Raw genomic sequence first — 24,330 nt, 5'->3', positions numbered from 1 at the left:
ATTTTATGGAATGCCCGAAATCTTCGTATCTTCGAAACAATTTCGATGGGAAAAAAAACAAAAAACAACAACAAAAAACCCACACACACAAAAACCCAACAACAAATAAACCGAAATCAGTTCCCAGTTTTTGCAATTTGTTTTTAAGCAAGGATGACAGTGTAGTTGAAAGTAGGGAAATTCATTAAAAGATAACAAGATGACATGGTCGACCACCACAGGACGTCCACCGCACACCACCACAGACGCCCACGCTGTTTCCGGCGCACAGCCATGACTGTGATCACCACGAGTGTGCCTGGCGTCACGGTGTGACGTAGTGTGTCAAGTGACCTTTGGTATGTGGTGGGCAAGTTGTATACACACATGTCCGCAGTCTGGAGTTGTTATTGTTACACACAGACACTGACACTGGTTGTATTGCCATTAGCAAAAATACCCTTTTGGCAAGGGGGTTACAATACACAGTGCCAATAAGCATAGGCCAAAATTGTTTGGCTAAAAGTTTCAGTTTCAGTTTTACTTTCTCAAGGAGGCGTCACTGCGTTCGGACGAATCCATATACGCTACACCACATCTGCTAGGCAGATGCCTGACAGCAGCATAACCGAACGCGCTTGTTAGGCCTTGAGTGCATGCTTGTATATGTGTGTACCTATCACAGTGGATTTTTGTATAATTTTGCCAGAGGACAACACTTTTGTTGCCTTGGGTTTTTTGTTGTTTTTCCAGTGGGCCAAGTGCGTGCTGCACACGGGACCTCGGGTTTATCGTCTCATCCGAAAGACTAGACGCTCAGTTTGATTTTCCAGTCAAACTTGAGAGAAACGGCGAGAGTGGAATTCGAACCCACACCCTCACGGACTCTCTACATTGACAGCTAAGCAGCTTAATCATTCTACCACCTTCCGTCTTAAATCGTTTGGATGGAAGTGTAATAGAAATACGTACCAAAGAGCAAACAATCAACAATAAACCACAATATGCTCATCAGCACTCACGCGCGCTTGTTACCCCCCTCCCCCTCCCCCCCCCCCCCCCCCTCACACACACACAGAGATAAATATATATATATAGAGAGAGAGAGAGATAGAGAGAGAGACAGACAGACAGACAGACAGACAGAGACAGAGAGTCAGAACGGAACGGAACGGAATGGTGTATTCACATAAAGGCCTCAACCCCAAATGAAGGGGTTCACATGAACATTATGCAATTCAATAAGACAACATAAGCAAACAAGCATAAATGCAGATAACAAAGCATAATCATATTCATTTCACAAAGTGGGTATTTCTCAAAGTTTGAAAGTCTTCTACAAAAAACAAAACAAAACAAACAAAAAAACAAAACAAAAAACAAGGAAAAATCACGAACGTCCTTACTGTTGCTTGACGACATTAACAGACTTAATTTAAACAGATAGGAATGTTTGTAGCATTTTGCTTTTATAAACATTTCACGAACATTTCCTGACAAAGAACAAAATGTAATTCGTTTTCTTGGGATTCGTTACACAGAGTACAGACTAAATCATTCGTACTAGAAGTTTTGTATCTTGAGCGATGCATTGCCAATTCTCATATTCCTAATCTAAATTACGTTGTTATAGATTTCAAGTGCCTGTCCACATCTTGCAGAAGATAAGTTTTCAAATCATGTACATTACAGAGAGTTCTGTACATATCAAATCTCTGACTGGTATGGATACGATTAATCCAACTTTGCCATCTACGATCGATTAGCCACACACACACACACACACACACACACACACACACACACAGAGAGAGAGAGAGAGAGAGAGAGAGAGAGAGAGAGAGAGAGAGATTCAAAAACTTTATCACTCAAGGATAAAAATTTTAGGCATTGCCTAGTCTTCCAATCTGTCCTTGTGACAACAAAAATAATAACGATAGGACACAACAATAATAATAATGGTAAATACTGCTGTTGCTACTACTGCTACTACTACTACTACCCACCACTACTAATACCACCATCCTTACTACTAAGGATAATAATGATAATCAACACACCATCATCACCATTATAAAAAAATGATAAAGGGAACACAGTCACACACACCCATCCACCCACCCACCCACCCACATATGCACACACTCATCCCCAAACACACACCCCTTATGCACATAGATATATGCACATATACACACATGCATGCATATGTCTACATGTACACACACACAGAACAAATCGTCTGTCATTGAGGATACCTCAGGCGAACTACTGACAGAAAGCTCCGCTGTTCTGAACAGATGGACACAATACTGTCAAGAATTATACAACTATCCCATACAACCAGATGACAGTTTGATTGACAGAGACATAACACCATCAAGGGAACCTTCACCCCTGCCAGTGTTGAGGGAAGAAGTGGAAGAAGCTGTACGCAGTCTACCAGCAGGAAAGTCACCTGGAGCAGACAACATTCCGGCAGAGCTGCTCAAACACGGAGGGAATGAGCTGGTCACAATTGTAACAGCAATCTGTCAAAAGATCTGGGAGACAAAACAGTGGCCCTCAGAATGGACTCGGTCGCTCATCATCCCCATACCAAAAAAGGGGAATCTCCGCCAATGCCAGAATTACAGGACAATCAGTCTTATTAGCCACACAAGCAAAATCATGCTTCGAGTCATTCTAAACCGACTCAAGAAAGAGGCTGAAGAACACCTGGCAGAGGAACAAGCCGGATTCAGAGCAGGCAGAAGCACAGTAGAACAGATCTTCACCTGCCGATTACTGATGGAAAAACACCTGCAACATCAAAGAGACCTGTTCCACAACTTCATAGACTTCAAGAAAGCCTTTGACAGGGTGTGGCATGATGGACTGTGGCAGGTACTCAGACAGTTTGGCATCGAGGAGGGTCTCACCCAAGTCATTCAGGCGCTGTACAAGACATCCAGCAGCGCAGTCCTCCTCAACAACCAAATCGGAATATACTTTAAGACCACAGTCGGTGTCCGTCAGGGTTGCCTGCTCTCCCCAGTACTATTCAACCTTTTCCTAGAAAACATCATGCGCGAAACCCTCCATGACTTCCACTCTACCATCTCCATAGGAGGAAGAATCATCAACAACTTGAGATTCGCAGATGACATAGATCTACTAGGAGGCAGCAACAAAGAACTACAAGACCTCACCAAGAGACTAGAAGGAAGAGCAGGTGCATACGGAATGGAAGTGAGCACCGAGAAAAGCAAAGTGTTGGTAAACAGCTCAACCAACACCCAAGCTCAAATCTTCATGAACGGACAACAACTTGAAGAAGTGGATGCTTTCAAATATCTCGGCACCACCCTCACAAACGACGGTCGCTCAACAACTGAAATAAAGATTAGGATAGCGATCGCAACATCAGCAATGGCTAAGCTCAGCAAGATTTGGAAGAGCAGAGAGATCAGCTTTCCAACAAAGATCAAACTGTACCGATCCCTGGTGCTATCCATACTGCTGTATGGATGTGAAAGTTGGACTTTAACAGCAGAGACTACTAGGAAAGTCCAGACGTTTGAGACAAAATGCTTCAGACGACTGCTTGGAATCTCATGGAAGGACAGAAAGACCAATGACTTTGTCAAGAGCCAAATAACTATGCTAGTGGGTCCACTGGAACCACTCTTAGCAGTGGTCAAAAGGAGGAAGCTGTCATGGTTCGGGCATGTGACACGCCACAATTCACTGCAAAAGACAGTTCTACAGGGAACGCTAGAGGGTGGTAGGCGAAGAGGGAGGCAAGCCAAATGCTGGATGGACAACATCAAGGAATTGACCAATATGGATAGCGCTACGCTGATACGACAGGCAGAAGATAGAACCGGATGGCGTCGTCTGACTACGGAATCGTCCCTCATGTCTCCTCTACGCCCATCCCGGGCAGGAGAATGAATGGAATGGACACACACACACACACACACACAGACACACACACACACACACACACATATATATATATATATATATATATATATATATATATATATATATATAAACACATATGCATACATAAACATAATTAGGTATCAGTTAGATAGATAGATAGATAGATAGATAGAGAGAGAGAGAGAGAGAGAGAGAGAGAGAGAGAGAGAGAAAGAGAGAGAGAGAGAGAAACAGACAGTCAGACAGAGACAGTGACAGAGAGATGGAGGGAGGAGGGGATGGGAGGCGAGGCACTCACTGTAGACATGCCATGAAGCACAGGTGGGTTGGTAGGCATCTAGATAAATAGATAGGTGCACACACACACACACAGATATATATATATATATATGTGTGTGTGTGTGTGTGTGTGTGTGTGTGTGCTTAATATTGTGTGCACTCGAGCCAAAAGACAATTTAAGTGAATTTACAATTAAACTGTATTTCATCTTATCAGTTTCCATTTCCTTTTCATTTCAAACTCAGTGTAAAAGGGATTTCTTTAAAAAAAAAAAAAAAAAAAAAAAAAAAGTTAAAAAAAAGAAGAAAAAAAGAGAAAAAAGATCAAATTGTGGTACTCGAATAAATTTGTATTATTCTACTTGTCTTATTTGTTTCTTCTTTTATAGTGATATCTTCATGACACATGAAGTGTTGTGACCAGTGTGGTGATTCCTGATGTGTATGTTTTCTTATATGGTCTTCATTAATTCTCTTTATAAAGCTACAGCAATGCATACATTACCTTCATAAATGTTTTTGAGTGATTGTGCTGTCCATGCGTTTGGCTTATGTTATACTTCAGTGTCAATGACATGTGGATTTTCTTACCTAGTCAGCATCAGTTCCATTACTTTAGTTATTGTGTTGCATACATTTTTATGAATGTTCTTGTTCTAAAAGAGATTTTGCTTTATGTATATAATGCTATATGTACTCGAGCGAACGCATTTATGTGTATTTATAAACAATACAGTTGTATCTTATCTCACGGCAGACTGCAGACGATTTTGCGCTTCACTGGTAATCGGCAAGGCTGCCCGTGCGTATTACCGGTGATGGGCAAGGCAGCCCGTGCGTATTACCGGTGATGGGCAAGGCAGTCCGTGCGTATTACGATAACAAGCAAGGCAGCCCGTGCGTGATACGGTAATGGGCAAGGCAGCCCGTGCGTATTACGATAACAAGCAATGCAGCCCGTGCGTGATACGGTAATGGGCAAGGCAGCCCGTGCGTATTACGATAACAGGCAATGCAGCCCGTGCGTGATACGGTAATGGGCAAGGCAGCCCGTGCGTATTACGATAACAGGCAAGGCAGCCCGTGCGTATTACGATAACAAGCAAGGCAGCCCGTGCGTGATACGGTAATGGGCAAGGCTGTCCGTGCGTATTACGATAACAGGCAAGGCAGCCCGTGCGTGATACGGTAATGGTAACATAAACCTACATAAACTCTCCACATGGTTGACTGTGCATACCGGTTAGGTTCGCCTGTCTTGGCGGTTGAAAACGTGATATAAAAATTGGTTTCACAACAACAACTTTGTTCTCTTTTTGATTTTCATTTCAGTTGACAGTTCTCACAACAGGACAGAATATCTGGATCTGCGTCCTTGTCACATTTGCATAAGATTTGTTTACTTTTTTTTCTTGTCTCTCCCCACTGTCAACATGCAGTGTGAGCATCTTTCATAACTCCATACAGACCTTCCAGCGTGAACAAAATCTTGAATTTATTGACTATGGAGCGAGCAAGTATAAGCATTTCGACAGTTCCAAGTAAAAAATTAATGTCATGGCGTTTTAAAACTGTAGTCCTCTGGCAGCTTCATGGTCTTTGACTAATATCATTTACAGTGAAAAGACGTTAAATTTAAGAACGAACGAACGAAAAGGTCTTTGAAAGTATCCCTTTTTTTGTATTAACGTCTGAGTCTTTTCTTTGGTGAACCAAAGACGACGATCTTACGTGGCTGTGCTTCAGCACTTTCAAACTCCTGTTGGTTGCGCCGATCCACCGGCATGCTGGCAACTGAGAAAGCAATGAAAGTCTTGTTAACTGATTTCGTGTTCAGTGATACGTTACGCATTCCGAAATGAGCAGGATGTCACAATCATGCTCATTTTTACTAGTTATTAAAATAATAATTGCTTCTTTTCTTTTTCGTAGTGAATAGTCATCTATGCCAGATGCTGCACTAAGATATCTTACCGATCCGAGCTCACCATGCCGAGAGAATCATCAGACTGAAATTCTGTCAGCTGACTTCCTTACCTTTTCCGCATTACCGCCAATGCGCAAGGTATTTTGCTCAAAGCTGACAATGGGGAAAACTGTTGCACATTAACGGCAATGCGCGAATTACCTCTGTTGAGCACGATTGAGCGACACAAATATCGCTGTTTGCCTCATAATACTTGGATTGTGAATGCGCAGCTTACAACTCGTGCTGTGCATAAATTCAGAGCTGCCTTGTCTTCGAGTATCCTTGAAAACGTTGTGCTTGTCTTCGAGTATCCTTGAAAACGTTGTGCTTGTCTTCGAGTGTCCTTGAAAACGTTGTGCATAACGGAAGTGGTTTGCGATTTTTAGCCCTCAGAAACCGGGAAGCCCATGACGTGGTAAGTTGTTTTCCTGTGTCGTATCTTATACTGAGGGAAATGGCTTATCATCATCGGCAGGATGGCTGACGTTTTCACAAGGGATAACATGAGGGCTTTTCAGTCAGTTCTGAGATGCTCCACCACGACAACGCCAGCGTTCATTGCGACAACAACTCAAGAGCTGTGCTCGAAAGGTTTGTATCCATACCTCGTATTGTTATTCACCTCTGCTGATGTCAGCTGTAAGAGACAGGTTTGCTGGATGCTGGAGAGGGGAACAGAAAAAGCAAACAAGCACACACGTGATTTACGTCGGAAGTTACACACGGCCAACCAGCCACACACAAGACGGACACCAAGGATGGAGTGACATGCCTGACTGGAGGTCTGTGGTCAGCACGTGCAGTAAGCCGTGGTGTGATGAACCAGCAGGAGTACACTGTACAGAGGGGCAACTGCAGAGCTGTCCTCACTGCTCCGTCATGCTGGCCTCACTGAGGGAGAAGTGCTGCAAAGAAAGATAGTGTTTCAACTGACTTCATTCTTCACACACAAAAGGCGCTTACCGCACACAGTGTAGATGACTTAATTTGTAACTGTATGTTTTGTACTGACAGTAATTCTTCTTATTATTAGACTGATTCTCCGACAGAGGGGGAAACTTGTTCATGTCTTTCCTGTAGTCATGTCTCACTGAGGCGGTTGTTTCCGGGCCATGTCCGTTCCCATGCTCACCGTACAACGAAATTTGTGGGGAAATCAGCAGACTAACAGAGGAAGCAGGGAGGGGGCGGAGGAGCGCCATGACGCCGTGGTGGCAGGAAGAGCGGCAGTGACACAGCGGAAATAAATGACTGGGCCGGCAAGGCGGACATGGCCTGTGACTATCGTCACTGAGAGCACCGCCCTCCCCCTCTCTCCTTCCCCCGCCCCTCTCACCGCCTTTATCAGCCAGCCCTCGCCGCGTCACGCCAACAGAACCACTGCTGTGCCACTCAGCAACGTGCCAGTGCTTGGGACTTCTCAGCGACATCCAACTGCGTACAAGTCGGGTTTTACTTCTTCATTTACAGCTGTGGGTGTTACAGACTAATCATTCACCAGGTCGGTGTTATTTTAACTTTCCTTCGTTTTATCGCAGACTTTTTATTCGTAAAGGTATAGTCTTCCAAGGTTTAGTCCTCCTTTCTTCTTTATCACTACTGTGTTGTATGAGTTATGATGCGTCAGTGTCTTTATTCCACTCTTTCTCCCGGCTCCCTTTCCCACAAGACAGGGTCACAAACGTGTCTGGTCACTAATGGAATCTCAAAATGGGAGTGTGGCATTTGCTGACTCTCACTCAGTATTGACCACAGTTCATGAGTCTCCACTGTGAAAAGGCTGGTGGGATTCAACCAGGATAGTTCGATGTGGTTCCAGGGATATTTCATTTTCGTTGTTTACTTCATAAGACAGCTAGCATATTGATACTGAAAATGTCCTCAAGAAGATTGTTTTCTTGAAACATGAGCTGGTGTTATGAATGGGAAGGTTGTTCGAAGAGAAAACTGACGTGACGTCACGAGTCCAGAGTGTATGACGACAGCCGTGTGGTGGGCTGGGGAACGGGTTAGACAGGACAAGTGGGCGTGGAAGCTAGGTTCTTTTGATGGTGTGCATCCAAAACTTGAAGTCTGGTTCCAGAAATAAGGAGTTTGCATGACAACCTGGGTCATAATCCAGGTTGTTAATACAAAGACTGTTCCCTCAAAGAGTCATCATTATTGCAGAGAAAAAAGAACTTGGCAGAGCTGAACAAACCTGCAGTCCCCATTAGAACATCTGCCAAACCTGCTTATAAAAGATGTGACAAGACGTTTGACACTTGTATTCATTTTGAAGATAAACATACTCACTGTGAGCCCATGTGACAACAGACTGGAAAATCAGACTTAGCATTAGCTGCACGACAGAAAACGTCAGTTATGAACTTTACATCCAGATTAATTGTATGTCTGTTCAGTTGAGAAATACACTATAAGTAGGCCAAGCATAAAAGTGATAAAAAATGGAAACAAATGCAAGGTAACTCACCATGTTTTAAAACACCATCCTGAACACAAATCCCTTTCCATCCTGAGCATTGAGGCAGTGAGAACAGAGAAAAGAAAGGAGGGACGTACTTCACAAGACCAAACAAAATTATGGACTTTAAATTGCGATAAACTGAAGGATCCAGTAATAGACAATAATGTCTTAGAACATATAGACGTCAGACAGATACTAGGAGGCCTTTGTCAATGTAATAGAATTAATGCTTCCTGAGTTGTTGTCAAAAAAAAAAGAGTCTAAGAACAGAACAGGGAAAACACAGACTGGTTTCATTGAAAGACATTCATATTGTGTCAGAATAAAGTAGGGGTGTAGTATGTGGCAGCGATGTGGTGTGTGTGTGTGTGTGTGTGTGTGTGTGTGTGTGACAGCTAGGTAGGTATGTGTTCCTTTTGTCAGCCTTTTGTTTGAGCTCTGACGATGTGTTCATGTTGGAGTGTAAGCCATGCGACATTGATTTACACAGTTTGACGGGGTCATGTAGAAAACGAAGGAAGAGAAGACAGAAATAAAGAAGACGAAGAAGTTCGAGACAGTGAAGGTGAAAGCTGGGAATTAATGTGCGCGGTGGTCATTGGTTGGCTACATCGGGTGTTCCCCAAAAAGTGAACCGCTTTTTGACATTTTCTCAGTGACAGAGAAACCGAATTCATTGAAACTTTTCACACAGTAACCTCAGGGTATCATCAACAAGGTTACTGTTTGAAAAGTTTCAATGAATTCGGTTTCTCTGTCACTGAGAAAATACTTGTCAAAAAGCGGTTCACTTTTTCTGGGACACCCGATATATGATGGTGGTTCACTTCTTTTGGTAGCTTGCATGATGCAGTTGTATGCACTGATGCGGATGTTGTGTGAAGGAAGTGAGGACCATGTGGTGGCTGTGTGAATGAAGTGAGGACCATGTGGTGCTGTGTAAAGGAAGTGAGGACCATGTGGTGCTGTGTGAATGAAGTGAGGACAATGTGGTGCTGTATGAATGAAGTGAGGACCATGTGGTGCTGTGTGAATGAAGTGAGGACCATGTGGTGCTGTGTGAATGAAGTGAGGACCATGTGGTGCTGTGTGAATGAAGTGAGGACCATGTGGTGCTGTGTAAAGGAAGTGAGGACCATGTGGTGCTGTGTGAATGAAGTGAGGACCATGTGGTGCTGTGTAAAGGAAGTGAGGGCCATGTGGTGCTGTGTGAATGAAGTGAGGACCATGTGGTGTGTGAAGGAAGTGAGGACCATGTGGTGGTGTTTGAATGAAGTGAGGATCATGTGGTGCTGTGTGAATGAAGTGAGGACGATGTGTTTTTGTGTGAATGAAGTGAGGATCATGTGGTGCTGTGTGAATGAAGTGAGGACGATGTGGTTTTGTGTGAATGAAGTGAGGATCATGTGGTGCTTGTGTGAATGAAGTGAGGACCATGTGGTGCTGTGTAAAGGAAGTGAGGACCATGTGGTGCTGTGTGAATGAAGTGAGGACCGTGTGCTGTGTGAGTGATGTGAGGACTATGTGTAAATGAAGTGAGGACCATGTGGTGCTGTGTGAATGAAGTGAGGACCATGTGGAGTGTGAGTGAAGTGAGGATCATGTGTGAATGAAGTGAGGACCGTGTGGTGCTGTGTGAATGAAGTGAGGACCATGTGGTGGTGTGTGAATGAAGTGAGGATCATGTGGTGCTGTGTGAGTGAAGTGAGGACCATGTGGTGTGTGAGTGAAGTGAGGATCATGTGGTGCTGTGTGAAGGGAGTGAGGACCATGTGGTGGTGTGTGAATGAAGTGAGGATCATGTGGTGCTGTGTGAGTGAAGTGAGGATCATGTGCTGTGTGAGTGAAGTGAGGACCATGTGGTGCTGTGTGAGTGAAGTGAGGACCGTGTGGTGCTGCGTGAGTGAAGTGAGGATCATGTAGTGTGTGAATGAAGTGAGGACCATGTGGTGCTGTGTGAGTGAAGTGAGGACCGTGTGGTGCTGCGTGAGTGAAGTGAGGACCATGTGGAGTGTGAGTGAAGTGAGGATCATGTGTGAATGAAGTGAGGACCGTGTGGTGCTGTGTGAATGAAGTGAGGACCATGTGGTGCTGTGTGAGTGAAGTGAGGATCATGTGGTGTTGTGTGAGTGAAGTGAGGACCATGTGGTGCTGTGTGAGTGAAGTGAGGATCATGTGGTGCTGTGTGAAGGGAGTGAGGACCATGTGGTGCTGTGTGAGTGAAGTGAGGATCATGTGGTGCTGTGTGAGTGAAGTGAGGATCATGTGCTGTGTGAGTGAAGTGAGGACCATGTGGTGCTGTGTGAGTGAAGTGAGGACCGTGTGGTGCTGCGTGAGTGAGGATCATGTAGTGATCATGTGGTGCTGTGTGAAGGGAGTGAGGACCATGTGGTGCTATGTGAGTGAAGTGAGGATCATGTGGTGCTGTGTGAATGAAGTGAGGACCATGTGGTGTGTGAATGAAGTGAGGACCATGTGGTGCTGTGTGAAGGGAGTGAGGACCATGTGGTGTGTGAATGAAGTGGGGATCATGTGGTGCTGTGTGAAGGGAGTGAGGACCATGTGGTGCTGTGTGAATGAAGTGAGGATCATGTGGTGCTGTGTGAGTGAAGTGAGGATCATGTGGTGCTGTGTGAATGAAGTGAGGACCATGTGGTGGTGTGTGAATGAAGTGAGGACCATGTGGTGCTGTGTGAATGAAGTGAGGACCATGTGGTGCTGTATGAGTGAAGTGAGGACCATGTGGTGCTTTGTGAGTGAAGTGAGGATCATGTAGTGTGTGATTGAAATGATGACATTGTGCTGTGTGAATGAAGTGAGGACCATGTGGTGCTGTGTGAGTGAAGTGAGGATCATGTAGTGTGTGATTGAAATGATGACATTGTGCTGTGTGAATGAAGTGAGGACCATGTGGTGCTGTGTGAGTGAAGTGAGGATCATGTAGTGTGTGATTGAAATGATGACATTGTGCTTTGTGAATGAAGTGAGGACCATGTGGTGCTGTGTGAGTGAAGTGAGGATCATGTAGTGTGTGATTGAAATGATGACATTGTGCTGTGTGAATGAAGTGAGGACCATGTGGTCCTGTGTGAGTGAAGTGAGGACCATGTGGTGCTGTGTGAGTGAAGTGAGGATCATGTAGTGTGTGAATGAAGTGAGGACCTTGTGTTGTGTGAATGAAGTGAGGACCATGTGCTGTGTTGGTGTGTGCAGACAGAGCAGCAGGCAGGATGTGGACTGGCCAGGCAGTGATGGTGCTCACCCTCTGTGTGGCCCTCACATCAGCACTGAGGAACAGCTTCAACATGGGATTCAGGGTCAGTGCCCACTGCTGGTCACACACACACACACACACACACACACACACACACACAGATGATAATATATATATATATATATATATATATATATATATATATATATATATATATATATATATAAAGAGAGAGAGAGAGAGAGAGAGAGAGAGACATATATTTTCCATACTTGTTTCCAACATGATCTCTTGTCAACACCACTGTACTATCGGACACTAGGAAACATCCAAAGGGAATAGTCTGGTGAGCGCAATGTGCCAGTAGTCCAGTGTACCTCGGAAATTCATCTCAATGACTTGGGGCTGATGGGTAAGTGATATTATTACTTTCCGATGGCTCAGATCAGCTTGTACGGAGACCTTAGTCCCCTCCATGTATACAGATGCAGAAGATCAAACAGGCGCCTTGCAGATCCCGTTAAAGACGTTACTGCTCGAGGCCTAATGGAAACACAAACATGTCTCGAGGCCTTATGGAAACACAAACATGTCTCGAGGCCTTATGGAAACACAAACATGTCCAGCATGCACCGTTCCCTGAAATTAAATATGGCTGTAAAAACGGCTGGTTAAATGCGGTGCTCAACACTTAATTGATGCCCAGTCATAGAAAAAAGTAAATGCAGGAGGCACAGCCCACGAACGCAGATGAAGAAATAACTCTCTCTCTCTCTCTCTCTCTCTCTCTCTCTCTCTCTCTCTCTCTCTCTCTCTCTCTCCCTCGCCCTCTCTCACTCTCTCTCTTAATCGTCAGGGTGGGGAGGCAGACATTGTGATGTGGGTGGATGGTTGATGCAATTAGCAGTGACGAGTCATTCTGATCGCCATGATTATAACACAATTACCTGTCCATTTCCAGGCATTTACTTCGTATCATATTCCCCGTTTAGGAAATAGCTCACGTGCTCAGATCGTGAGCCGTTGTCTGAAACTCCCTGTACAGGCTCGCTGATGTTGTCATTGTCCTTTCAGTCAGTCAGTCACACCACACCACCTGCCAGTCACACGCCACCACCTGTCAGTCACACCCCACCACCTGTCACACCACCACCAACCAGTCACACGCCACCACCTGTCCGTCACACCCCACGACCTGTCACCCCACCACCTGCCAGTCACACGCCACCACCTGTCAGTCACACCCCACCACCTGTCACACCACCACCTTCCAGTCACACCCACCACCTGTCACCCCACAACCTGTCACCCCACCACCTGTCACCCCACCACCTGTCAGTCAGTCACACCCCACCACCTGTCACCCCACCACCTGTCAGGCACACCCACCACCTGTCACCCCACTACCTGTCACCCCACCACCTGTCAGTCAGCCACACCCCACCACCTGTCAGTCAGTCACACCCCACAACCTGTCAGTCAGTCACACCCCACAACCTGTCACCCCACCACCTGTCAGTCACACACCACCTGTCAGTCAGCCACACCCCACAACCTGTCAGCCACACACCACCTGTCAGTCAGCCACACCCCACAACCTGTCACCCCACCACCTGTCAGTCACACACCACCTGTCAGACAGCCACACCCCACCACCTGTCAGTCAGTCACACCCCACAACCTGTCAGTCAGTCACACCCCACAACCTGTCACCCCACCACCTGTCAGTCACACACCACCTGTCAGTCAGCCACACCCCACAACCTGTCAGCCACACACCACCTGTCAGTCAGCCACACCCCACAACCTGTCACCCCACCACCTGTCAGTCACACACCACCTGTCAGACAGCCACACCCCACCACCTGTCACCCCACCATCTGTCAGTCACACCTCACCACCTGTCACCCCACCACCTGTCAATCAGTCACACCCCACCACCTGTCACCCCACCACCTGTCAGTCAGTCACACCCCACCACCTGTCAGTCAATCACACCCCACACCTGTCAGTCATCCACACCCCACCACCTGTCAGTCATCCACACCCCACCACCTGTCAGTCAGTCACACCCCACAACCTGTCACCCCACCACCTGTCAGTCATCCACACCCCACCACCTGTCACCCTACCATCTGTCAGTGACACCTCACCACCTGTCACCCCACCACCTGTCAATCAGTCACACCCCACCACCTGTCACCCCACCATCTGTCAGTCACACGCCACCACCTGTCAGTCCCACGCCACCATTTGTCACCCCACCACCTGCCAGTCACACGCCACCACCTGTCAGTCCCACCCCACCATTTGTCACCCCACCACCTGTCAGTCCCACGCCACCATTTGTCACCCCACCACCTGTCAGTCCCACGCCACCATTTGTCACCCCACCACCTGTCAGTCCCACGCCACCATTTGTCACCCCACCACCTGTCACCCCACCACCTGTCAGTCCCACCCCACCATTTGTCACCCCACCACCTGTCAGTCACACCCACCACCTGTCACCACACCCCACCACCTGTCACCCCACCACCTGTCAGTCCCACCCCACCATTTGTCACCCCCACCACCTGTCAGTCACACCCACCACCTGTCACCACACCCCACCACCTGTCATCCACCCCACCACCTGTCAGTCCATCGCACATTGTCACCCACACCTGTCAGTCAGTCACACCCCACCACCTGTCACCCACCCCACACCTGTCACCCACCACCTGTCAGTCCCACCCCACCATTTGTCACCCCACCACCTGTCAGTCAGTCACACCCCACCACCTGTCAGTCAATCACACCCCACACCTGTCATCCCACCACCTGTCAATCAGTCACACCCCACCACCTGTCACCCCACCACCTGTCAGTCAGCCATACCCCACCACCTGTCATCCCACCACCTGTCAGTCAGCCACACCCCACCACCTGTCAGTCACACACCACCTGTCAGTCATCCACACCCCACCACCTGTCACCCTACCATCTGTCAGTGACACCTCACCACCTGTCACCCCACCACCTGTCAATCAGTCACACCCCACCACCTGTCACCCACATCTGTCAGTCGCCCCACCACCTGCCAGTCCACGCCACCCCTGTCTCCACGCCACCATTGTCACCCCACCACCTGCCAGTCACACGCCACCACCTGTCAGTCCCACCCCACCATTTGTCACCCCACCACCTGTCAGTCCCACGCCACCATTTGTCACCCCACCACCTGTCAGTCCCACGCCACCATTTGTCACCCCACCACCTGTCAGTCCCACGCCACCATTTGTCACCCCACCACCTGTCAGTCCCACCCCACCATTTGTCACCCCACCACCTGTCAGTCACACCCACCACCTGTCACCACACCCCACCACCTGTCAGTCCCACCCCACCATTTGTCACCCCACCACCTGTCAGTCACACCCACCACCTGTCACCACACCCCACCACCTGTCACCCCACCACCTGTCAGTCCCATCCCACCATTTGTCACCCCACCACCTGTCAGTCAGTCACACCCCACCACCTGTCACCACACCCCATCACCTGTCACCCCACCACCTGTCAGTCCCACCCCACCATTTGTCACCCACCACCTGTCAGTCAGTCACACCCCACCACCTGTCAGTCACATCCCACCACCTGTCAGTCACACCCCACCACCTGTCACCCCACCACCTGTCAACCACACTCCACCACCTGTCAGTCAGCCACACCCCACCACCTGTCATCCCACCACCTGTCAGTCAGCCACACCCCACCACCTGTCAGTCACACACCACCTGTCAGTCAGTCACGCCCCACCACCTGTCACCCGATCACCTGTCAGTCACACACCACCTGTCAGTCAGCCACACCCCACCACCTGTCACCCCACCATCTGTCAGTCAGTCACACCCCACCACCTGTCAGTCAGCCACACCCCACCACCTGTCAGTCACACACCCCCACCTGTCACACCACCACCTGTCAGTCAGCCACACCCCACCATCTGTCAGTCACACCCCACCACCTGCCAGTCACACGCCACCACCTGCCACCCCACCACCTGTCAGTCACACCCCACCACCTGTCAGACCCCACCACCTGTCACCACACCACCTGCCAGTCACACGCCACCACCTGCCACCCCACCACCTGTCAGTCACACCCCACCACCTGTCAGTCACACCCCACCACCTGTCCCACCCCACCACCTGTCACCACACCACCTGTCAGTCAGTCACACCCCACTACCTGTCACCCCACCACCTGTCAGTCACATCCCACCATCTGTCAGTCACACCCCACCACCTGTCACCCCAGCACCTGTCAATCACACCCCACTACCTGTCACCCCACCACCTGTCAGTCACATCCCACCATCCGTCAGTCATACCCCACCACCTGTCACCCACCACCTGTCAGTCAGTCACACCCCACCACCTGTCAGTCAGTCACACCCCACTACCTGTCACCCCACCACCTGTCACCCCACCACCTGTCAGTCACACCCCACCACCTGTCTGTCACCCCACCACCTGTCACCCCACCACCTGTCAGTCACACCCCACCACCTGTCTGTCACCCCACCACCTGTCACCCCACCACCTGTCAGTCACACCCCACCACCTGTCAGTCACACCCCACCTGTGTAGGTGTGAGAAAGTGAAAATTACACTTCAGGCAGTGGTGCGGACTGTGGAGACTGAGGACAGTCAGAGTACAGACTGGGTGTGTCCACAGTCTGTGTTTTGACTGCTCTGTGAGAACATACAAGAATACACATAGAAGAATGATGATGGACAAACAAATAGATAGATAGATAGATACATAGACAGACAGATAGATAGTTCTTATATGGCGCAAACTCCCCAGAAAGCCTAATGGGCTCTAAGCACCTTACATGAAACAATACATATATAATAGTGCATAATAACATACCTCCACACACGAAAAAAGCTACACATATGTGTGTATCCATACACCAAGACAATACTACAAATACATTTGAGAAGCAGGAGTCACACTGAGACAGCACAGCTTTGAGAAGCAGGAGTCACACTGAGACAGCACAGCTTTGAGAAGCAGGAGTCACACTGAGACAGCACAGCTTTGAGAAGCAGGAGTCACACTGAGACAGCACAGCTTTGAGAACCAGGAGTCACACTGAGACAGCACAGCTTTGAGAACCAGGAGTCGCATGTGGGTACACTGTGGAGACTAGGGACCTGCAGGGATCCTAGCAGTGGGAAAGAGAGTGTTCCCATTGAAGAGGTGTGCCTGTTGAGGACTGTTCGTGTTGATGACCCGTCAACTGCGCACTTATTGTATTACTGCAATATACGGTGATACATGTCATCAGCGCAAAGGAGAAGTAATTATATCAAATGCATTTGCACTGGCATTTACAGTCCAGTCGGTCTGGACCATTTTGAATTGATTTCTAATGGAGTGCTTTAAAGACAGGCCCACCATTGTTTTGATTTGACTGAAGCGCTGATGGAGCATTTCCTTTAAAAGTAGTATCATATGGCCAAAACTAAACTGAACTGTTTTCTTTCATTAATTCTTTTTACAATGACTGATACTTGACGTGTAATGTGTGTGTGTGTGTGTGTGTGTGTGTGTGTGTGTGTGTGTGTGTGTGTTGTGTGAACACACACATACACACACACACACACCACCACCACCACCACCACCACCAGGGCACGCGTGCACGTGCTCACACACACGCATTAAAAGGGGGAGGGGACAGTTTTCCTCAATGGGGCTTTTACACAATAATTTACTCAATTTGATTATTACCCAGTACATTTTGCAAGCTACGTATTTTCCGGTCCCATCTGGAAGGCACTATGAATAATGATAACTAAGGAAGCAGTGTATGTAGCATGCTATGAATGATGATAACTAAGGAAGCAGTGTATGTAGCCTGCTATGAACGATGATAACTAATGGAGCAGTGTATGTAGCCTACAATGAATGATGATAACTAACGAAGCAGTGTATGTAGCATGCTATGAATGATGATAACTAACGAAGCAGTGTATGTAGCATGCTATGAATGATGATAACTAACGAAGCAGTGTATGTAGCATGCTATGAATGATGGTAACTAATGGAGCAGTGTATGTAGCATGCTATGAATGATGATAACTAATGGAGCAGTGTATGTAGCATGCTGTGAATGATGATAACTAATGGAGCAGTGTATGTAGCCTGCTATGAATGATGATAACTAACGAAGCAGTGTATGTAGCCTGCTATGAATGATGTTAACTAACGCAGCAGTGTATGTAGCCCGCTATGAATGATGATAACTAATGGAGCAATGTAATGTCAGCCTACAATGAATAGTGAGAACTAACAAAGCAGTGTATGTAGTCTACAATGAATGGTGAGAACTAACGAAGCAGTGTATGTAGCCTACAATGAATGGTGAGAACTAACGCAGCAGTGTGTGTAGCCTACAATGAATGGTGAGAACTAACGCAGCAGTGTGTGTAGCCTACAATGAATGGTGAGAACTAACGCAGCAGTGTGTGTAGCCTACGATGAATGGTGAGAACTAACGAAGCAGTGTGTGTAGCCTACAATGAATGGCGAGAACTAACGAAGCAGTGTATGTAGCCTACAATGAATGGTGAGAACTAACGAAGCAGTGTGTTGTGGACCAAAGTTGACTGCTGGCAGAGGAAATGCGTCAGAGCGTCATGAGAGAGCGGAAAACAGTCCTCAGTGCTCTCACACACAGCCCTCCGTCACACACGCCCCATTCAGGGCACACACTCCATTCAGCACGCCATGAACGGCAACACAGGTCCGGCTGCTGACAATGGCCCTCATTTTCTGGCCGCTAACGGTGGGGCCGATTGTAGCATTTATAGCAGTCGGTCAAGTGGGAGTGACATCAGCGGCGGTCGGCTCAGTTGTCATCGCCACAGCATCAACAATAGTAACAGGACCGAGCAGAAGTGAAGCGAATCTCTTTCCTACTCCCTCCCTCTCTCTCTCTCTCTCTCTCTCTCACACACACACACACACACACACACACATACACACTGTGGCACATGATAGAGAAAACACCAATACCTTTCGAAACATTTTGCTGACGGATAGGGCCACCTATATCACATTGGCCAGTCTAAATGTTCTGCATCGCACAGGGCTTCACTTCCGTCAGTTTTTCCACAGTTCACTTGTCATCCGTGACATGATTTTTCCTTCTGTCAGTTTTTCCACAGTTGTCATCCGTGACATGATTTTTCCTTCTGTCAGTTTTTCCACAGTTGTCATCCACGACATGATTTTTCCTTCTGTCAAAATGCCCACTCTGTGAATGGGAAACATTTGTTTGGCGCCGAAGCTGCCTGTTCTGGCATGCCCACATTGACACACACACACACAGTCTACAATGAGGGAAGCAAGTTAAGTTAGATGTTGGACGCGACACAAGTTACCACGTGAAACAAAACAAAACAGCCTTTTTATTTCATTGTCCCTTTTCAGACAAGCACAAACTGCAGGCCACTCGTGTTTTCCATGTCTGTATTTCCGCTTTGAAAATAATACGCCATGCATGTTTTATGTACAGATCTAACATATCCAAAGTCTTTCTTTCTTTCTTTAAGTTCTTTTCTTCCTTCCTTTATCTTTTTTTTCAACAATTGATCTGTTGCCATCATAATTACTATTGAATGCCTACACGATTAATTCCGACATGTGTGTGTGTGTGTGTGTGTGTGTGTGTGTTCTTTTTTCCCGTGTGCAGTCCTGTATTTGCATGTGGTCTGTCGTGCTAGTGTGCACGCATGATGAAGCGCGTGTGTGTGGAAGGGCATTGATGTTGATGTTGTTGTCGTCGTTGTTGTTGTTTCAGCGGCCCCATCCCTTCACTCCCCGCTGCCCCTCAGCCTCCAAACCCTGCCGGACAAAGGCCATCATGAATGCCGACTTCCTGCCGCCCGGGACACGGGAGATCCACAGTCCGCCATGCTCCTGCCCGGAGTCCAGCGCCTGCTCCGATGACTGGGAGGCTGACCAGGGCCGTGTCATCACCCGGGAACTGCACACCAATGGTAGGATCCACCTCTTGACTGACAGACTGACCTCACCCCCACTTCATTTAGCATCAACAGTTTTCTCGACTCCTTATGGTTTCCTGGTATCCGACACACTCACTACGATTTTTTATCATAACACTGCGTGTTTGTACTTTTCTGGGTTTATTCATTAGTTATTCACAGAATAACGTTGTTGTTTGGGATATGGGAATCTTTAATTGTTAAGGAAATTGTCGTTGTGGTGATTTTTTTCTTGGCGAAGGGAGTCTGCTACTGGTCTACAGTACAACGTTTCATGTTTTTAACGGTGGTGCTATTCACAAGCTCATGTTAATCGATTGATAGATTATGAAATATACAATTAACATGTTATATACTAACGATGTGATACATATTTTATGTCTACAAAACATCAATAACAATAAACAGTCACAAATTTGACGGGAAAATAATTGTAAACAGCTGGACAGACAATGAATTCAATTCGGAGAGAACGGTCCCATTAACAGCTGGAAAACAGTCATGTGAACCAGATCTCAGTGAAAGCCGTCAAGATATTTTGTGAGGGAAGTGGGAACCGTAGACACACCGGTGAAACAGCATGCTGTTCAGAAAGGACCGTCAGCCTCACGACAAACAGCTGCTGATGACTGCTTCAGTCCCCATCCTTCAACACGGGGGCAGAAAGAAGGGTTCGGTCATTAACCGTGCTGTTGCCTTTGTGAAATTATGCGTTGAAATTACTTCCTGTTTTCTGTTGCTGTCTTAATCTTCTGTTTTCTTGTTTGTTTGTTTTTGGTTTTTGGTGTATTTTTTTGTTGCTGTTGTTTTTAATTTGTTTGTTTGCTTTTTGTTGTTGTTTTGTTTTGTTTTTTGTTGTTGTTTTTTGTTTGTTTGTTTGTTTGTTTTTTTGTTGTTTTTTTGCTGCCCCATCATCCGCACCGTTTCAGTGGCATTACTCCCATGCCGCTCATTCCGAGTTCCCCGTACACTTCCACACCCGGTTACGTCTGTCGCAGTCCTAGTGTCGGCAGTCCACAGGGAACAATTGATGTTTGTCGTCTTTTCATTTCTTTGCAGCACCAAGACTTGTCAACGAATTACTTCTCGGCATGATTGTTGTAATTCGATACTGCACGGTAACAGAACAGACATGTCCAGGCTTCTGCGAGTTCAACACGGTACAGAACATGTCCTTGGTGAGAGAAAGCAAGATCGTCTCACATCATTGCTGAAGATACTTCACTGTAAATTCTGACCAGTCTTGTCTTCTGATAGTTTAGTTGGTCTCTTCCGCCGTACATGTCCACTAAACTCCATACATAGCAATCATCGCGTGCTCTTCGGTCCTCAAGTGAAAAATTCATCAAGTTGCCCAGAAGAAATATTTAGTCGTCTGGCGGGCGTTCCTTCAGGTCTGTAATCATTATAAAACGACTTTGCAAGGATGTTATGAAATAGCAATCTCTAGAAAAGTTAAACAGCAGAAAGGGTGAATCGGCGAGTTGTACTTTTCGAAGACAGCAAATGGGGACCATTCCAAATTTCGCAAATAAAGAGGGTCTTTCATATACATGTTGGTCTCTTTCGTCGCTATGAACAATTGTGAACAATTGTGATGGCAGTGATTTATCTCTACGTGGTGTGAAGGGCGGGGTTTTTGTGCCGCAGGCAACATCAGCATGACGTTCAGCATGATGTTCTGCGGGACCATCCAGCCCCAGAGCCGCTGTACCCCAGGACAAGTGTCCCTGCAGCTGTCAGGCTGGAGCCCCATTCCCACAGAGGTGGACTTCATCAACTGCTCCTGCCCGGAACGACGCCCTCTTGTGCTGCACAGCGTCACCACCAGGGCCGACCACCGCCAGTACCACTCCTATGTGTGTGGCAACCACAAGGTAGTGATGTCCCTTCTCAGTCCCTCTTCTGTGTCTCAATGTCTGCCCATCTGCCCTTCTGCTCTTACAGTGTGCACGTGGCCCCCTTCAGTAAGGGGCCTTGGCGTCCATCGGAATGAAAATCTGTATCGTTAGAGGATAGCTTTCTCTGTCTCTCTCTGTGTTTCGTTATGCTAAGAGTCAGTCTTTACGACACAAGTCTCACACATTCTGACGGGTATTTATGGAAAATTTTTCCATCCACGTTTAATGTTAACACCAGCCGTAGTGTCTTCAAAAGACTCTCTCTTGCCCTTCTCTTGCTGGTTGGCTTTTCTCTTTATTTGATGGAAGTTTACTGTGTGTATGCATTTGTTTTCGTTTTTCTTTCCTGGATTTCCGAAACTTATTTCTTATTTTTCCTTTTATTTCTGTTTTATTTCTTTCGTTGAGATATTATGAAAAAGGCCATTATGGAATTATTACCTTCGACAATGCACGAACCAAACAAAAAGGAACAGAGTAAAGCATTTCTCTGTGACACTCGCTGTGTGTGCTGCTTGTGCCACTCTTCCACAGAGACTATATTTTAAGTGTTACTTATATGTTGGTGCAGATGGAATTCAATTTACCGTTCAAAACGATCTATTTTGAAATGTAGACGTAATTAGTACATATATTTGCTGTAATGATACATCTATTTCTTTGTCTGTCTGATGTTGGTTGTGGTCACTGTCGACACAGAGAAGGTGTAAACGCCGACACCGTAACCGTGACCGGTGTATGGAAACTAACCCCACCAACCACACCGTCACCTACCCCTGTAAGTGTTCCCGCTTCACCTCCTGCCTCCATGACCCCGACTACCCCCAGCTGGGGTACACCTGCAGACGATCTTCCTCCGGCTGAGACCCGTCTCCACCACAGCCGTTCCCATGGAAACCTGCTGGTGCTGCCAGACTGACTGGTGGGCAGTTTGTGTGTTGGAGTGACGGACTTCGTCCGTCATGGGTGATGACAGAGAACACGGGGGGCTTTCAGTTGCGGAGTTTAGCCTCCCTTTTTTCACAACTAGCAGGTAGTTTTCATTTCATCTGTACACTGATTTCAGTTGAACAGTTGTTGTTTGCCCCTGGCACTGACATTCGTTGTGTCAAAATACTAAACTACATCTTGGAAAAGGGACAGCAATCGAGCCGGTAACAGAATAGCAAGAAGAAAACTATGATGATGATACGATTATTAGTAGTATTTTTGTTGTTGTTGTTGTTGATTACATTTTTTTAAAGGTTTTCACAGGTAATAATTATAGTGATATAACTGGAAAGGGCATTTTAGATTTTCTTTTTTTTACAATTTGTCTTGGAACACAGACGGGAAAAGATTTGCCACAGCAGTAGTAGCAGATGTAATAGCAGCAGCAGCAGCAGCAATAGTAGTAGCAGTTGTAGTAGCAGTAGTAGTAGTAGTATTTATAGCAGTGTATTCAGCAGCAAGTTGATGCAGTAGTCTCTGCCGCGTTATCACCCCTCATTGTCCTCACCTTGGATGTCGGTTCATTGTTGCAATGTGCCTCAGGGTGATTTGATGTCAATTTACGTGGTTTGCTGGTTATATTCTTGGACTGATGATGCTCGTCGACCAGTCTTCAGATGCACATACAGTACGGCATTATTCAAGATATTGTTTGTGCTTGGCCCATTTGGAAAGCTGCAGCAAACATCTATGTTCGAGTAACAGGCTTTGTACAGTGAGGCCTGTGTTGGGTGAAGAGGGTTGCTATGCAGCCAGACAGAAAGAACAGAGTGCCTTGTTCAAAACAGATCGGTGGGTGGGAGGAGAGGGAGGGGACTCTCAAGAGCTTGGTCTCTGACCGATGATAGGCGCTATATAAGTATCCACATCATATCTGAAGAGAACATGTTCGATGTACACGTGATGATGCTGGCAGTCACTAAATTGTTTTCTGCATTCCAATGGAATTGAATCATATTTGTTTCATTTTATTATTAGATTTGTCATACCACTACTACTGCTACTACTACAACTAATTGTTATCATTTCTTTGTTAATCTATGTGTGCATTTGTTTTTGTTTTGGTGCATTTCAATATAGATATGTAAGGATGTGAAGGGGTAATTTTGACGGTGTGTTGACAAACTAAAATGTCTTAATGAAATGCCCACAACAAAACCCACGCACCCCTCCCCTGCCTCCCACCCCCTGTCCCCCTCCCCTGTCCCCCTTCACTGTCCCCCCTCAAGCCCCCCTCCCCTGCCCCCCTCCCCTGCCCCCCTCAAGCCTCTCTCCCCTGCCCCCCTCCCCTGCCCCCCTTCACTGTCCCCCCTCAAGCCCCCATCCCCTGCCCCCCTCCCCTGCCCCCCTCAAGCCTCTCTCCCCTGCCCCCCTCCCCTGCCCCCCTTCACTGCCCCCCCTCAAGCCTCTCTCCCCAGCCCCCCTTCACTGCCCCCCTCCCCTGCCCCCCTTCACTGCCCCCCTCCCCTGCCCCCCTTCCCTGCCCCACTTCACTGCCCCCCTCCCCTGCCCCCATCCCCTGCCCCCCTTCACTGCCC

General features: G+C 47.2%; 1 protein-coding gene and 1 long non-coding RNA gene across 2 annotated transcripts in view; one reads left to right on the top strand and one right to left on the bottom strand.

Annotated features, from left to right (window-relative positions):
• Nucleotides 1-7,132, bottom strand: part of LOC143275958 (uncharacterized) — a 16,939-nt gene extending 9,807 nt beyond the window's left edge. The window contains exon 1 of the long non-coding RNA XR_013053490.1: nucleotides 7,121-7,132. This is a non-coding gene — a long non-coding RNA (uncharacterized LOC143275958). The remainder of the gene's footprint in view (nucleotides 1-7,120) is intronic.
• A 368-nt stretch (nucleotides 7,133-7,500) lies between these two features.
• On the top strand, nucleotides 7,501-24,039 carry LOC143275957 (uncharacterized). The gene is made up of 5 exons (XM_076580306.1): nucleotides 7,501-7,658; nucleotides 11,838-11,941; nucleotides 19,697-19,895; nucleotides 21,552-21,778; nucleotides 22,502-24,039. Exons 2-5 carry the CDS (start codon nucleotides 11,855-11,857, stop codon nucleotides 22,664-22,666), a joined length of 678 nt encoding a protein of 225 aa, XP_076436421.1. The 5' UTR covers nucleotides 7,501-7,658; nucleotides 11,838-11,854; the 3' UTR covers nucleotides 22,667-24,039.
• The last annotated feature ends 291 nt before the right edge of the window (nucleotides 24,040-24,330 follow it).

This window comes from Babylonia areolata, chromosome 31, assembly GCF_041734735.1.
Source record: "Babylonia areolata isolate BAREFJ2019XMU chromosome 31, ASM4173473v1, whole genome shotgun sequence".
Lineage (NCBI taxonomy): Eukaryota > Metazoa > Mollusca > Gastropoda > Neogastropoda > Buccinidae > Babylonia > Babylonia areolata.
This window is presented reverse-complemented; position numbering and strand designations above follow the sequence as displayed.

What these genes read in the sequence shown, in the direction of transcription:
- LOC143275957 (XM_076580306.1), top strand. Translation starts at nt 11,855, where the DNA reads ATGTGGACTGGCCAGGCAGTGATGGTGCTCACCCTCTGTGTGGCCCTC. An exon ending in GCTTCAACATGGGATTCAGG is followed by an intron (nt 11,942 to 19,696) that starts GTCAGTGCCCAC and finishes TTGTTGTTTCAG; the next exon opens with CGGCCCCATCCCTTCACTCC. An exon ending in CCGGGAACTGCACACCAATG is followed by an intron (nt 19,896 to 21,551) that starts GTAGGATCCACC and finishes TTTGTGCCGCAG; the next exon opens with GCAACATCAGCATGACGTTC.